The sequence below is a fragment of the Artibeus jamaicensis genome, unplaced genomic scaffold (assembly GCF_021234435.1).
Source record: "Artibeus jamaicensis isolate MK-2021 breed Jamaican fruit bat unplaced genomic scaffold, CSHL_Jam_final scaffold_1019, whole genome shotgun sequence".
Classification (NCBI taxonomy): Eukaryota; Metazoa; Chordata; class Mammalia; order Chiroptera; family Phyllostomidae; genus Artibeus; species Artibeus jamaicensis.
In genome coordinates, this window is record NW_026522025.1 from 15,486,646 (window position 1) to 15,504,632 (window position 17,987).

Below are 17,987 nucleotides of genomic sequence, written 5' to 3' on the forward strand. Positions count from 1 at the left end.
TACACTGATGTAGTTCTAAATGTAAAAATATTTCTACTAGATATTTATAGGAAACATACAAATAGGGAAGAGTAAAAGGATACAAAGGTGGGTAAGATTTCTATACTTTAACGAGCAAAATGTCAAAACCAGTGGATTATGATGCTATGTATGTATAATACCATATATAAAGCAACACTAAAAAAACTAGACAAAACTCAAAAACATTATAATTAAATAAATTAAAGTGGAATTGTAAAATAAAATGTTTGAATTACCAACATAAATGATGGGGGAAAAGAGAGAAACAAAACCAGACAGAACAAATAGAAAACAAATATTGGCAGACTGGAGCCTTACTGTATCTATGGTTATGTTAAATACAAATAGTCTAAATATGTCCATTAAAGTCAGAAACTGACATAGATTAAAATCATGACCCAAATATGCAATGTCCATAAGAAACCTATTTGAAATATACAATATATGTAAGTTTAAAGTAAAATGGTGAAAAAAAGATATATTAGGCAAGCAAGAAAAGGTAAACAGAAGTGCCCACATAAAAATCAGATAAATCTGGCTTCAGAGTAAAAAAAATTACCAGAGTCATACAGCAGCTTTATGTAATAATTGCACCAAGAAGATGTAGTAATCCTAAATGTTTATAAAGTAAGAAAATAAGGCTGTAAACTATGTAAAGCAAAAACTGATAGAACTGAAAGAAGAAAGAGACGAATCCAAGATTTGATAGAATAACTAGATAGAAAATCAGCAAGGATACAAAAGAACTCAACAACACCAACCAAAACATCTTGACATCCAATGAACGTCAAATACATATTCTTTTCAAGTGTACTGGGAACAAATACCATGATAGACTATATCCTAGTCAGTAAAGTTAACATTTTTAAAAAGAGAAATTAGTGTGTTTTCCAAAAACCAGACAAAGAAGGTACAAAAAAAGATACAGACCATTATCCCTCGTGAATATAGACACAAAAACACTTTTCATTGTCTACCAGAAAGAAAATATTGTAACTCCTTAAAATAAGAATTTATTGAAAATGTCATTTTTCCTTTGTCTCTCTTCCCGTAGGGGATACATCAGCAAAAAAAATTGCTATGCAAGATGCCTGAGATTTTACTGCCTATGTTTTCTTCCAGAATTTTTATGGTTTCATGACTAAAAAGCTTTTTCACAGAAAAATAAACCATCAACAAAATGTAGAGGGAACCCATCATAGGAGAAAACATATTCACCAATGACATCTGATAAAGGGATAATTAACTCCCCTCAGAGGGGAGGGAGTGGGAGGGACTGAAAAAGATTAGACAAAAAATGCATATGCATATCTGCATAGCCTATGGACACAGACAACAAAGTAGGAGCTGGGGGCAATGGGAAACATCTGTAACAGTGGCACCAAGCCAAAAAAAAAAAATGCCATGTGAAAACATCATTCAAAAAACTAAACACTTACTTTTTTCTATAGTACTTCCTGGCCCTCTTTGGTCTTGATCTTTAGGAGGTACACTTGCTTTAGTACTTAAATCAACTACAGAGTGTTTTACTTGTGCAGATAAAAGCTCTAAAGCATTATAAGAATCATACAAATCCCAAGCAGTAGACATTATGCCTAAGAGACAGAAAGGTAAAAATTACTATAAACCAAATTCTAATTTGTAGCTTATAAGTTATCATAGCAAAATCTAAGATAAGAATATATACTGTCTAAAATATCTACTGTCTAAAAGTACTACTGTTTAACCACAATGGCAGGAAGTAGATAAAAATAAAAAAGAAATAAATTATTAAGATACCTTAAGAGATCCTTACCCTTCATACTTTTAGCAGCAACAAATACTTTAGTGATAGCTCCAAATTACCCTCTCCATCCTCTCTGACCCTTACACTTCCTCCCTTACCCCAGCCTGGTGCAGCATGGCCTCATGAGGCTGTCAGTGGGTATGGACTGCCATACAATCATGTATAACAGGCCCAGACAATCATGTTATAACAAGATTTTAAAGTGTCTTCACTATGGTTAACATATAACAACATGTTACAGTCTACAGAACTTTTTATTTGTAATCATCCAATTCCATTTTATCAAAAAAAATCCTATATACTTACATGAAAAGATTGTACATATTGGGAAAATGACAGACTCTAATCTCAGAAAACTGAGAAAGTAGTATGGCTTTCAACTTCTATTTAAATTTTTTTGTTTATCTTATTTATTCAAATGAGCAAATATTACAATGCCTCCAAAAAATGCTCCCAACCCTTCACTGCTAATATAAAAATGAAAGGCTTATGAAGCAATTATTTTATCAGTGACCATATAACAATATATTCTCACATGCTAAACTTACTAACTTCCAATTAAAGTACAGTGATTTCATAAAGAATTTTCCCCTGAAAATAAAAACAGGATCTGGATCTAACACATGCAACTACTTCATTGTTAGAAGCTTTATTTTCATAATGTAAAATGAAGGCTCTATGATGTTTAACAATGTTTTCAATTAGTAGGAGTGTTAGCTCACATTTTGTAACAACATTTCTATCTTTTGAACTTATTTTAATAGTATCTAGCAAAATCATACACAGAATAAATACTCAGTATATTTTGCTGAAATGAAAAGGGTATAATTTCCATGTTCATACAGTACAAGACCATAGAAAGAAGTTGTCTTTGAATATTGAATTGCCTAACCTGTTTTTCTTCCCTTAACTGAAAGTCTATTAGATTGTACATGTTATACATATATTGTTACATAGCTGCTAATAAAATAATTGCTACATAAACAAATATGCATGTTATATAAAGATATTTAAAGTGTTAGAGTGATTTACAATTGTTTCTTTGAAGATAATAACATTGGTAATTTTACTTTTGGTAATTTTACATTAGTTCATTTGAGTAAATTAATCTAAAAAATAGAAAAATTTCAAACCACATACCATAATATCATCTACAAGATAAAATAATAAATAACAAATGATTATAAACTTCCAATGTTAGAAACTTACAGTGTTAGAAACTATTAAAGAGAGCTATGTTAACTAGTATCAGAAAAAGTATTCCCATCTATACCTGTGTTTTAAGCACTTTTTGAGTCTAAATAGTCTTTACAATAATAAAAATATTGTCTCTTATTAGCAGTTTAAATCAGACTATAAAAGAATAGCAATTGGCTATATCACATTTACAGAAAACTACTTTTACTTTTTAACTGAGTAAAAAGATATGGTTACTGTAAAAAAAAAAAAAGGAAGGTAAATATGACTTGTATGTCTATCACCCAGAGATAATAACTGCTAACATTCTGGTATATGTCCTTCCAGACTCACATACAAATGTATTGTATACATCAAATATGTATGTATTTTAATAAAACAAGATCATAACACATAAACTTTTACTTAAAACTTTTTATTGTAGTGTAACATATTTAGAAGACAAAGTGGTTTTATGAAACCTACAAAGTTGTAAGATTTAACTATATTTTCAAAACTTAGCCAGAAACACTAATACATTTGTTATATTATCTATTTATCTATAATGCCCCTTTAATCATAAATTACCATATATATACTGTTAGGTGAGAGAATTTTTCCTCACTTTTTATGAACCTGTACAGAGGAAACTTCAGCTAAATTAACACTTCTGGCCCATGTTTCTTATTTACTTATTGCCACGGAAAGAGAAGTGACCCATTCTAGAGAAGAGTGTAGAGGAATTACAGTTCAGTCACTTTTGGATTCTTCGGTTAGGTCTGTGCACTTGCAGAAAGCGTGCATTCTGGTCTCTTCTCACCTCTACGGAGGAGGTCTAGTTGTGCCAATTACTGTTGGTAAATTCTGCTCTGAAGGTAAGTATTCCTTGAAGCAAGTCCACTTAGCTTCAGATTTAAAACTATATTTTTCAATTAACTTTATCAGTAATAAAGATAATATTTTGATTTCCATCTCTGACTTCTAAATCTCTTTCACTTTCATCCAAAATCAGTGAAGGAAGACATCTGTAAAACCTTAACATTTACTTGATCTGTATTCAAACTCCTTAGTGTAAACTGTCTTTTATTATTTTAATAAAATTTTTATTGTGAAATATATACCACTCACTGAAGAGTATATAACACATATGTATGTGGTGTTTGAGTGTTTGGCACATTTTAAATGGTATTACTGTAGTTGCAGTTGCTATTTTTTGGTGACAGACGCAATTAGTTTCTGTAAAGTATCATAAACATTTGAAGAGTACAAAGTTATATGATATAGTTTATATAAAAATCAACAATGATAATTGTGTTACTCAAATCTCCTATATCTATATTTATTACTTGTTAACTTATTGGTCAAATTCTGAAAGTCATATATCACAGTACCCAGTTACTGTTGGGAATTGGACAAATTATTGCTATTTTTGCCTAATATATTTTAACATGTACTTGTTAATCGACAGACTGAAAGAATGCATATTAAAACATGATAGTTTATCAAGCAGAATAAAACATAAATTACCTTTGTCTTCTTTTATAATTTTGTCACATTGTACATCTTTATTCTTTGGTGCTCCATTAATAGTCTGCATCATTCTTTCAACATATAAGTCATTGCCTAATCTATTTCTACATAGGTTCTCATAATCCTTATTTCTCTGGCTATAAAGAAAGGATATTCAACTCATTAATAAAAATTAATTATTACCACCGCTTTATATTATATATTTTCTTTAAATCACCTTCCTAATGTGGATTGAGCCAAAAGCAAGAGATCATAAAACTCCTTGGGAAGAGACTGCATTAAACCACCAACAGAGGAATTTTTTATGCTGCACCTCTTAGCTCTACTCCTGCTTCCAGAGCCCACCGACAATGTGCTAGCACTATCTCCACATGGATTTTATGAACTTTGATATGAACACTTTAAGCTATAAATTTCTCTCAAAGTACTACTTAATTTTGTGTCATCCTATAAGTATTATTTTCATACTTGTTTAGTTCTGAGTATTTCTTAAATTTCTTCTATGACTTGTCTTTTGATTTAAGAAGAGTTTAGAAAATGTACTTCTTAACTTCCAAATGTGTATGTGAATGTGCCTATCATTTAGTTAATATTTATGTTACTGATTTTTATCTTCATTCCACTGTGGTTAGAGAATTTATTTTGTATAATATCACTTATTTGAAATTTTTAAAACTATTTCATGGCCCCATACATGGATGATTTTTATAAATGTTCCATGTGTGCCTGAAAAGAGTGTGTGCTCTCTAATTGTGGAATGTAAAGTTCTACGTAAAACCATTAAATTACAGTTTTGGTTCAAATTTTCTATATCTATACTAATTTTTATCTGGTTAACCTATCAATAAATAAGAGGGTATGTTTAAATATCTTATTTTAATGGGATACTTGTCAAGTTTCCATTTTTTGCTTCATGTATTTGGAGGTTATTTTATTAGAAAAATTCAAGTTTAAAATTATTATACCTTCCTATCATTATGAAATGACTTTCTTTGACCCTAATAAACAAAGTCATTTGGTCCTTGTAGTTGTCCTTTATGTGCTTATATTTTATACTGCAAACAATTCTATATTTTATATTTTGGTAAGAATAATGCTCAAAATATTATTTTAGTGGATTTTAGTACTATAAATCATATTCAAATTATATTTGAAAGTAAATAATCAGAATAAGTGCATTAATAATTAATGTATAGTAACTATATCAATAGAAACAGAGTAGACTTTAGAGCAAAGAAAATTATCAGAGATAAAGAGTGATATCACGTAGTAAAAAGGGGTCAACTCTTCAAAGACAACAATCCTTAATATGTGTGCACCTAATGACAGTGGTTCAAACTATATGAGACAAAAACTAGTAATCTGTTTATATTCATTAATAAAGAGAAATGGAAAATCTAGTCTAATATAGTAAAGTCAATTATTTTCCTATAACACATTTTTTTCAGTTCTGAATATAAAATTGTCAGTCCTTTTTTTTTAAATTGAAAATAATTTGTATATGCATAAAAATCCTTAAAACCTATATTGAGACTATGCAGCTTCCTTTATTTCTTTTATAATTTAACTTAGTAGTTCTCCCACTTTTAAAAGAATATGGTAAAGCTATGGGTTCTTCCTCTAGAAAAAAGTACATACAAAGTAAACACTATAATTTCACAAGGCACATACATAACATATAATTTTGCCAGGCACATGCACTAGAGTATTTATCCAGTAATCCCCCAGGACAGAAAGAAAGAACAAGAAGCTCTGTCTTAGCATTTAAATTACAGAAGTGATGTAGACAGTTGAACCATACATACATTACTTTCGTAGCTTCTTCAGCTTCTACAGAAATCATGACTGTTGGTAGGTTAAAAAGTCTCAGTGTTTCTGTCTCTGTGAGTATTATTTCTACAATCTTCTCCATGTCTTCTTTTGTTATAATTTTTCCAGGTGTTTTCCTCATAACTCGTAAATCTAAAATACACAATAAAAATCATTTACTAATTGCTATCTTAAATTTTCATTTCAAAAGTTATCATGATGGATCATACATTACAGGTGGCTTTACATGGTCAAGGAACTGGCCATGTTATGGAGGTAGCCTATTCAATCCCTCTAAAGCAAAACTCGATCTTACAGCCCATAAACAGTCTCTGCTCCTAATGTGACAATATGCCTACTCCAGTCCCAGACTTGTAGTCTTAACGCCTAGGGCATCCCATGACAACCACCCCATAGCAGTAAAAGGAAAAACAGGATCAGTGACCATAGATACTGTTCAAGAATATGGGCAAGTGTATTTTTTCAGAAATAGTATGCAACCCTTCTTTGAGTTTAAGCTAATTTCTAGTCTGCATTAACAACTTTTTGTTTTTTGGCCTTCTTATCAGTTTTCTTTTGATTTCGATTATAGTTCACCTGTAATCATCTTCGTTAGGAACTAAAGATGATCCAGTGGAAGTTTTGGTTAAATATAGGATTAAAATAGGCTCAATATCCACACAAATAACACATTTAGGCAAGTCAGAGGTCCAAGGTCCTTAAAAAATTTCATTCAGGGCTGGGGGGGTTTGGACTTGGTTGTGTGGGTAATAAAGAGCCATGATCAGGTATAGAGGTCAGAGTTTAATGTGTTCTGTTTTAAAAATAGAGTGTGAGGCAGCATTTCATGAGTCTTTGGGAAGGGTAAAGTTTGAATAGCTTTAGAAAAACAAAACTTAATGGGGGGAAAATGGGGACAACTGTAACTGAACGACAACAAAAAATTTAGAAAAGAAAAAAAAAACCAAAACTTAAGGGTATACACTTTCCAGAAACTAAGGCTCAGTCTCCTCTTCAGAAGGCCCAGAGCCTGAGAAAAACACCTTCCTTATAACCTGAAAAATAGAAGTTAACTGATTCTATTAATTCCAGGAAAGTAATAGTTTAGTCAGTCTTCTACTGAATGGCAGAGTAACTGTCATTCATAGACAAAGCCCTAGATTGGCAAAAAATTTTGGCCTGGATCTCTGTATCAACCATTGTCAAAATGTCACCTAAATTTGGTATACATTAAGAAATTGCTGGAACCCCCCATATATCTATAGAATCTATTTCATGGGTCAGATCCCCTAAGTCTAAAAGGGGCTTACAATTCAATCTTGACTACATATCTCTCTCCCTCTGGAAAAGCATCACAAATGTATTAATTTGCCTGGTGTGATCCTATTTACTGTCAGTGATAGAGAGAACACATCTTCTCTACTTCTGGTAGTTCTTCCAGAAAGAGGGAGCTCTAGTATGACAATCTTGGCTCCTCTCCACAAGTGCACTCATGATGTCTCTTAAGAAGGTTGGGAGACTTCCGGCCAAGATGGAGGTATAGGTGGAAACACTGTGCCTCCTCGCACAACCAAGTTTAAAGACAACAAACTTTTAGTAAATAAAAACGCAACCAAAACACAGAAAATTGAATTATACGGAAGTCCAACAACAACAAACTGTTCAGCCAGACCTATAAACCAGGTGAAGTAGTGATCAGTGAGACTGATCTCACAGGCCCTAGCAGCAGGAAGCAGCAGAGGGGACTACTATTGCCCCTCTTTGACCCCGCCACCACATACAGCATCACAACCCAGTGACTGAGTTGCCACGCCCTGGTTGAACACCTAGGGCTCTGCCCCTCATATGTAACAGGTGCGAACAGATCAAAACATTATGGCTCAAGAAGAACTCAAAGCCCCAGAGCCTATAACTCTAAGCGACCAAGAAATAGCCAGCCTATCAGATGCACAGTTCAAAACACTGGTGATCAGGATGCTCACAGAACTGGTGGATTTTAGTCACAAATTAGAGGAACAAATGAAGGCTAAACTAATTGAACTGAAGGGAAATGCACAGGAAACCAATAGTGATGGAAAGGAAACTGGGACTCAAATCAAGGGAGTGGACCAGAAGGAAGAAAAAAATGACCAAACAGAAAAATATGAAGAAACAAGAATTCAAAAAAAAATGAGGAGAGGCTTAGGAACCTTCAGGACATCTTTAAACATTCCAATATCTGAATTATAGGGGTACCAGAAGGGGAAGAGGAACAGCCACCAGTGGAAAACTTATTTGAACAAATAAAAAAGGAGAACTTCCCCAATCTGGCAAAGGAAATAGACTTCCAGGAAATCCAGGAAGCTCAGAGAGTCCCACAGAAGTTGGACCCAAGAAGGAATACACCAAGGCACATCATCATTACATTAGCCAAGATTAAAATGAAGGAGAGAATCCTAGAAGCAGCAAGAGATAAGGGGACAGTCACCTACAAAGGAGCTTCCATCAGACTGTCAGCTGATTTCTCAAAAGAGACCTAGCAGGCAAGAAGGGGCTGGAAAGAAGTATTCCCAGTCATGAAATCCAAAGACCTACGTCCAAGATTGCTCTATCCAGCAAAACTTTCATTTAGAATGAAAGGACAGATAAAGTGCTTCTCAGATAAGGTCAAGTTCAAGGAGTTCATCATCACCAAGCCCTTATTATATGAAATGTTAAAGGGACTTATCTAAGAAAAAGAAGATAAAAAACATGAACAGTGAAAGGACAGCAAACTCACAGTTATTAAGAACCACACCTAAAACAAAAGCAAACTAAGAGGACAGGTAGATCAGGAGCAGAACCATAGAAATGAAGATCACATGGAGGGTTAGCAACAGGGGAGTGGGAAGAGAAGAAGGAGGGAGAAGGTACAGAAAATAAGTAGCACAGATGGTAGGTAGAAAATAGATAGGGGGGGAGGGCAAGAATAGTATGGGAAATATAGAATCTAAAGAACTTGAGGCACGTGGTCATAAACTAAAGGGGGGAATGGTGGGAAAGGGGGTTTGCAGGGTGGAGGGGAATGAAGGGGGGGACATAGGACAACTGTAATGGCATAATCAATAACATATATTTAAAAAAAACAAAGAAGAAGGTTGGGATGGGCCAGGAGTGGTCTAGATGAATGAGTGGGTAGGTTTCTTTCTCTTGTTTTCTAAGAGTGGGTAGGGCACTTTTCTTTCTCTTGTTTTCTAAGATAAAAGCTTAAGTTATTAATTTTATATCTGTTCTAATAAATGTATTTAGTACTATAAATTTCCCTCTAAGCACTGATTTTCCTTAACCCCTCAAACTTTGATAAATTGTATTTTCATTTTTGTTTAGTTCGAAATGTTTTTTTTTAATTTCACATGAGATATATTTTACCCATGGGTTATTTAGAATTGTGTTAATTTTTAAATGTTTGAAAATTTTCCAGCTGTCTGTTGTCAATTTCTGATTTCTGTTTTGGCCTGAGCACATACTTTGTATTCTGTTCTTTTAGATTTGTTGAGGGTGTCCTCAGGGTCCAGAATGTGTTCTATCTTGGGGAATTTTCTATGTGAACTTGAGAAGAATATATATACTGATGTTGGTGAATGGAACATTCTATAAATGTCAACTAGATTAAGTTGGTTGATAGTGCTATCCAGGTTATCCTTACTGATTTTCTGCCTGCTTGATCTATCAGTTACTGACAGAAGATGTTGAAGTGTCTAGTTACAATAGCAGATTTGTCTTTCTCTTTTCAGTTGTATCAACTTTGCCCATATTCTCATGCTTTGTAAGTAGGTATATAAATGTTTCAAATTATATCTTTTTTTTGTGAAATTTATTCCTTTATCATTATGTAACTTCTAGCATGTTTGAGGTGTTTTATTTCTGCTTAAATCCTTTGTTCTTTCTCTCTTTTTCTGACTTCTCATGTTTAAACATTTTCAGTAAGTTCATTTTATCTCCATTCTTGCCATAACATATATATTTTCTTAAACAAATTAGTGGTTCATTTTGGAATTTACAATATACATAGAAAAATAACCTCCTGTACCTTCAAATAACACTATACCTTTTCACATGTAGCACAGGTACATTATAACAGAGCATTCCCAATTTCTTTCTTCCATCCTCTGTGCCATATTCTCATTTATTTAACTTCTCCATGTGTTACATATATCTAATAAACTGTTTCTATTATATCTTTGAACAACCAGCTTTCTTGTAGATTAATAAGATCAAGCACAAAGATTTTATTTAACCTTCATTTACTTCTTTTCTAATGCACATCCTTTCTTTATGTAGGTCCAAGTTTCTGACCTTTATAATTTTCCTTCTGCCTGAAGTTCTTTTAACAATTCTTTCAGTTCAGTGAATTTTTTCAGAATTTGTCTAACAGACTTGTTATGTCTCCTTCACTTTTGAAGTATAACTTTGCCGAAATAGTATTCTAGTATGCTGTTTTTTCTTGCAACATTTTAAAGATTTCATTCTATCTTTAAGTTCATTCTGTCCTTGTTTCTCTGTTAGTAAGGTGCTTTCATCCCCTCAGGCTTCCTTCAAGATTTTCTCTTTGTCCTTGGTTATCTGCAGTTTGAGTATATTCCTACTTTTGTTTATTTGTTTTGTTTGGATATTTATCTTGCCTGGTGTTTTCTGAACTTAATTCTGTGGTTTGATGCCTGTCATTCAATCTAGAATACTCTCAACCATTATTACTACAAATACTTCTACTGCATTCTAATAATCAAATTATGCATATTACATATTTTGATATGGTCCCACAGTTTTTGGATGTCTGTTGTAGGTTGTTTTTTATTTTTCATTTTTTTATTCTCTTTGCATTTCAGTTTGGGAAGTTTCCATGAACTTTTCTTCAAATTCACTGATTCTTTCCTCAGCCCTGTCACGTCTATTGATAACCTATCAAAGAGTTTCTTCATTTGTTACTGTGCTTTTTATTTAGCATTTTCTTTTAATTTTTTGTATTTTTGTTTCTGCTGATGTTGCACAGCATACACACTGTATACTTTTCCCTTTAGTTTTTAAGACTTTTTGTTAAAAGTAGACTAGATGGTTCAGGTAACAGGTCCTAAGATAAACAGGACTTTAGCATAACAATCTATGTTAATCAAGCTAGGAGTCTGGCTGTATTTAATGTTTATTTTATCTATAGGTACCAGAGGCTTCAAATTCCACTAGTGTCCTGACTTTTGTATCCCCTCGTGGCTGGTAGGTTTGTATGTACCAGCTTTCTTTGTACTGCACCTCAGAAAAACTGTGTCTTGCAAGTCTTTCAGCTGTAATCCAGTATTATTAGCCTTAAGGTTTGTTGGCGTGGTAGTAAGGTGTGGGGGAAGGGAATTATTCTAGAATGAGATAAGTCTCAGTCATTTTAGTGGGCCCGTGATTCAAAGCTGTGTTGTGCATAAATATTTCCGGCCCTCCTCCAAGGTATAGCTTTCTTACTCTGTCACCTATTCCTCTACCTGGTTACAGCATTCCAAACATAATCCTTTAAACCTCTGCTGTCTTCTTTGTCTTTTTCCTCCCTGAGATGAGAAAGGAAGACTGGTGCTAGGGTAGAATTCCCTTCCCCGATGTGATACAGTATCAGAATTATTATCTGACTTTTTTTTTTTTTTAATCCCAGAGACTAGGCTTTTGTGAGGAAGAAGAGTCTGGGGGAGTTTAAAAGGGACTACGCCATACCTTCCCTACTCAAAACTGGTAATATGGTCTTCTCAGATCCTTCCTTGAGAGAATTTAGTGGATTCCTGGAATGAAAACCCATATACAGACCCATGACTGTAGTCCCCAGGGAGCCCATAATAGTAAGCACACAGCTTTACAGCAATTAATGAAAATAATCATTTCTGTCTTCTCCAGCTTATGGTGAGCAAATCTTGAGAACTGTACATCTCTGGACAGCCTGTCTCTCTCTAGATTTTAGAGTGGCAGTTTGCCATGTCACCTCAGTTTTCTGTCAGTTCTAAAAAAAGTTTTAATTCTCAGTTTGTCCAAGTTTTTTTGTTGTTGCTACAAGACAGGTGTAATGATTTCTAAGCTTTCCATATATTGGGGTGAAACTGGAAGAACACCCAGAGTTTCTGATTTAGTAGGTCTGCGCTGGGGGTTTCCTGGAATTTGCATGTCTAACAAATTCCCAAGTGACACCAATATTGCTAGTTTGGAAACCAAACTTTGGGAAAAACTGCTGCAAAGATTTTCTCAATGTTTACTGCACACTTCTTATCACCTGGGAAGCTTTTAAAAATCCTGATTTCAGCCATCATTCCACAGTAATTAAATCAGAATTCTGGGCATGTGACCTTAGCATCAGCATTTTTAATGTTAAATTAGAAAAGTGCTACACGTTAGAATCACATGAGAAAATTTTAAATATATTTTTAATTGTTAAACAGTCATTATTCAAAATTAAATTATATAAATTTACAAAGAAATTATATTAAAAACAAAGACTTATACTTCCTGTTATTAAATATTAATTTTATCTAAATTCTTGACGTTATTTATATTTACTATATCTGTATGATAAAAATACTAAATAGTAACATGCTACTAGGCATTTCTTCCCAACTGCTCATTCAGAAACTTCATGTTGTAGCTTGTAATTTGCTGTGGTGAAAGTATTAATACCATGGAAATTGATGAATACTATAAATCAGGGATTCTCTGACCTCAGAGCACACAGTTTTACACTTACCATCACACCATGACTTAAGTCTTTGCGCACTCTCGGACATTCCATTTCAACTGGCCTGAAGTGAGACTTCACTATGGGAATTTTAAGAGGTATACCAGATGATGTTAGCATGCATTCAAAATTAGGGAACCCTGCTCTGGTGTAGAAAACCATCCAGGTCGCAGAAGTAGAATTGTTTCAGCATGATTCACTTTGGAGACTAACTTCACCAGACCTGGCCAAGACTATATAAACCTCAATACCATTCCTCAAGGCTATGAGGCTATGTCACTTCTGTTCGTTTTTGATGTAGACAAGTAGAGGAAAGCCTTAGGTAAATAGTTATACAATGATTTTAGTCTCTCTCTTCAGAACGAAGAGCAAATCCATGAAAGCGTTTTTAAGCAGGGGAGACTGTGGTTGGATTGTGTCTTTAAACAGATCATTCTGGATACAGTTTGGAAAAACAAAAATTGGACGGTGGCAAGAATATATGTAGAGAAGGCTGGAGGTGGTCAGGACAATAACCCAACCTTCTTTGTCTCCCTCTGAGAACATGAGTTTCTCTCCTGCAACAGACATTGCTGACTGACTAAATTTTCATTGCTAAACCTTTCTCCCTTCCCTTGCCTGTTTTCATTTAACAAAGGCTGGAAAATCAAGTATTTAACTTTCCCAGTCTCTCTAGAAACTAGGGGTGTCCATGTGAAGCAGTTCTGGCCAACACGATTAAAGCCAAAATAAACAAGAACAAAGTCTTCTGGGAAGGCTTTTTCTTTCCCGATTAGGGAGATGTGACTGGTGCCCCTGCCTTTCTCTGTCTTTCTGCCTTTAATGTGGCTACAATACCCACAGAGGGGGTAGATACTTTGAGACCACAAGGCGAGAAGCATGAAAGGGCTTAAGAGAATAGTGGAGTGGGCACAATTAAGCCAGAAAATCAAAGCCCCCAAAGTTATCTACCTCTTAACTTCTCTTAAAGTGAGAAAAATAAGCCTTTATTTGTTTAAGCTAATGGTAGTTAGGTATTGTTACTTGTTGTCAGAAAGCATTCCTGTTACCCCCAGAATAAGAGTCCATCACTAAAAAAGAAGATTCTAGTAAGCATTTTTCCAACCATATCAATATTTTCACAAATCCTTCATTATCATCTCAGAGGAAAAGATATCCTTACTGTATTCCAAAGCAAATGCCCCTGAAGAAATGCATTTCTTCCAGTATTGCTGATCAACCATTACTTCCTCATTCTTTTACCTTCACTTTCATAATCCTTTGCATTACCTCATGGGTTTTTTTTTTTCCCTTTTGGATTTTAGAAGGTAGGGCATTCTTTATTAAGCAATGATACCAACTGGCCTGCTGGGAAGACAGGCTTCACAGTGGACTCCGTTTGCAACATGGGCTAATGTGTCTATTTGCGGAGCTCTTTGCCAGTTGTAGAAGAGCTTTCTGGCTTTGTGGAAGAGTATTGCTTCTTTGGAATATGCAAAGGTCCAAAATTTACAGAATCAAAACAAAATGGAGAATCCCTTTGCTGGGAGAAGTTAACACTGTCTGTGATGACTCGCTTAGGAGAGAATGACTGGAAGCCTCACAGCTAAAACTCTCGGGACCCTAGTCGGTGATTCCTGAGGCTGGTGGTGTAAGACAGTCACCTTGGAAATTTTTAGAATTGTATGGATAGTTACTGTCCTGGTAATTTTCATGCAGCTACAGCATAAACCAGCATTTGCAAATCATTATCATAGTTCTCTTAACTCAAGTATCTGAAAAATAATGAGCATATTTGCCAAAGAAATAATGAAATAAATAATTGTATTTTCATTACCTGTAAAACTAGTCAGTCCTTCCCGTTTATAGGATGGTTCTTCTAGGTCTTCTGCTATTGATTCAGTAGTCGATACACTTGACTTAGAAACTGTACTGCTTCCAAAAACTGACCTTTAGTAATAACATTATTCACTTATTTAGAGTCCTTATGGATAATTAAATATATAAATGAAAACATCGGATTGAGAAATTAATTATACTAAAATATTAAGCAAAATTGATAGAAATTAATTAGTTCTTCAACATGAAGTTGATTTTTAATATTAAGTAAATACTCATTAAAAATATTTTAAAGATAAGACATGTCAAAACTATGCCTAAAGTCCTTCAATGGATTCCCAGTATATTTAGGGTAAAAACCCAAAATACAGCCTCCCTTCCTAGACTCTCAATTTTCAGTATCACTCTTGCCTTCTCCTTTTCATCTCTTTTTTTTAATTCCTCAATCTTTAGGACCTCAGCCTAGCACATGGTTCCTTTCATTTTTCACCAGTTTTCTGCTCATCATCTAAATCCCATCTTAAATGTGACTCACTCAATTTGGTAAAGGTCCTCTTAAGATTTATTTAAAAGAAAATCTATGTACTCAGGGGGAAATCGATACATTAAAGACTCCCATAATAATTTCTTTAAATATATGAACTTAAAATTACCCATGATATTAAATGTTTTTTTCCTCTTTTCTATTTATAGTTCCAACTTCCCTCCAAAAGGGTGGGTCAAGTTTACGGAAATATCCTTTGTTTTGCTGAGCACTCCCATGGATACTCTAAAACAGCATTTCCACCCCCTAAATCTCAAGTTTAGCTAACATCTGGAACTTTTAATTTATCAGACTGAAAATTACACACTCAAATATTTCTCCATCATCTTTACATTGTTTTAGGATGTATTGTTTAATTATTGCAAAGACTCTGAACTTCTCCACTATAAGCATTCATAAAATTTCAAGTTTATTAGTATCTACATAGTAAATGCATAACATTTCATTTACAAGAAAGAAAATTGTAGAACAATAGAGAAGTCAAACCCTAGGAGAATAGGGATTTGCATCAGAGAATAGAGCGGAAGAAGGAAAAACCATTCTCCCACATAAATTGCAGCATAAAAGAAACTGAAGATATGTGTTCGTAGGTTTGTAACACTAGCCTACCCTTTGGCTTTTACAGGAAACAGAAAGGAAAATTTATATATTTTTTCAAAAATATTTTGATGTGCATGCAGGAGAACTGAAGATATGCAAAGCTCTCCATCTAATTGAATTAATTATGAGAGGAGCATAGAGATGATAGAGTGGAGCTGGGAGATGGGAGACAACATACACCTAAGTTACATCTGTGCAACTTAAAAGACACTACATATGATATTTAAAAAAGTATAGAATAGTATACTCTACCTTGTAAACAGCCCTAACGCACTAGGATTTAGTGTATTTTGATAAAGGCTATGTGAAGCTACGAATTCTGATACAAATGATCCTTCTTGTGATGTCAGTAGTTTATTTGGCTTTGCAGAAACAAGATGTGGATCTGGACGGTAAAGAGCTTTAGGAGTAACATCAACTCCACGTGAATCAAACACCTGTGGGAAATGGTAATATAAAATGAAACGAGTTTACAGGGTGAGGATCATAAATAGTAAGTCCTAGCATATAGAAATAAAAGTAGTAGAAAATAAATATAACATTTCTAGGGCAGGATAAACATGAAAAATTGAATATGAGATTTTATGCTTAAAAAGTTTCTTATGTAGGCATGCATTTTCAGTTTTATATTTTGCCTATATACAAGCAATATATATTAATTTTGAGAAAATTCAGAAACATGGTTATTATTCATCCAGATTGCTATTAGTTTGTATGTTTATTTTTTCTTTATGTTTTAAAAACCTTACATTCTTTTTTTTGCCCTTTTTCTTTTTTAATTATATTTCATTGACTATGCTATTGCAGTTGTCCTGTTTTTTTTCCCTTCATCCCCCTCCAATGAGCCTTCCTCACTCCCTCAGGTAATCCCCACATGATTGTTCACATCCATGAGTCATGTGTGTAAGTTATTTGGCTTCTCCATTTCCTATACTGTACTTCACATCCCCATGGCTATTCTGTGACTGCCTATTTGTACTTCTTAATCCCCTCACCTCCTCACCCATTCACCCTCTCTCCCCTCCCATCTGGCAACCATTAAAATGTTCTCTGTATCCATGATTCTGTCTCTGTTCTTTGTGTTTGCTTACTTTGTTTTTTTAGATTCAACTCTTGATAGATATATATTTTTTGCCATTTTATGGTGCATAGTTTTGATCTTATTTTTCTTAAATAAGCTCCTTTAACACTTCATATAATATGGTTTGGTGATAATGTACTCCTCTTGTTTTTTCTTGTCTGGGAAGCTCTTTGTGTGCTCTTTGATTCTATATGATAGCTTTGCTGGGTAGAGCAATCTTAGCTGTAATTCCCTGCTTTTCATGACTTTGAATGTTTCTTGCCAATCCCTTCTAGCCTGCAAAGTTTCTTTTGAGAAATCACCTGAAAGTCTTATGGGAACCCCCCTGTAGGTAACTAACTGCTTTTTTCTTGCTGCTTTTAAGATTCTCTCTTTGTCTTTAACCATTGGCATTTTAATTATGATGTGTCTTGCCGTGGTCCTCTTTGTGTCCCTCTTGTTTGAGACTCTCTTTGCTTCCTGGACTTTTATGTCTATTTCTTTCACCAAATTAGGGAAGTTTTCTTTCATTATTTTTTCAGATAGATTTCCAATTTCTTACTCTTCTGGCTTTTCTTCTTCTGGCACCACTATAAAGTGACTGCTGGATTGCTTAAAGTTGTCCCATAGGCTGCTAATTTTTTTTGGATTCTCTTTTCTTCTTGTTGTTCTAATTGGTTGTTTTTTGTTTTCTTATTTTCCAAATCATTGATTTGATTCTCGGCTTCACCCACTCTACTATTGTTTCCCTCTAAATTGTTCTTTATTTCAATTAGTGTATCCTTTCTTTCTGACTGGATCTTTTTTATGCTGTTAGGTACTCACTAAGTTCCCTAAGCATCCTTATAACTAGTGTTTTGAACTCTGCATCTGATAGATTGCTTATTTCCATTTCATTTAACTGCTTTTCTGGAGTTTTGATCTGTTCTTT

General features: G+C 33.9%; 1 protein-coding gene across 1 annotated transcript in view; it reads right to left on the reverse strand.

Moving 5' to 3' along the window:
• Window positions 1-17,987, reverse strand: part of DNAI4 (dynein axonemal intermediate chain 4) — a 70,273-nt gene that overhangs the window by 32,028 nt on the left and 20,258 nt on the right. Inside the window, exons 3-7 of the mRNA XM_053655444.1 lie at window positions 16,249-16,433; window positions 14,851-14,963; window positions 6,319-6,475; window positions 4,511-4,650; window positions 1,461-1,616 (exon numbers count right to left, since the gene is read on the reverse strand). Of these exons, the coding sequence (XP_053511419.1) occupies window positions 1,461-1,616; window positions 4,511-4,650; window positions 6,319-6,475; window positions 14,851-14,963; window positions 16,249-16,433 (751 nt within the window). The remainder of the gene's footprint in view (window positions 1-1,460; window positions 1,617-4,510; window positions 4,651-6,318; window positions 6,476-14,850; window positions 14,964-16,248; window positions 16,434-17,987) is intronic.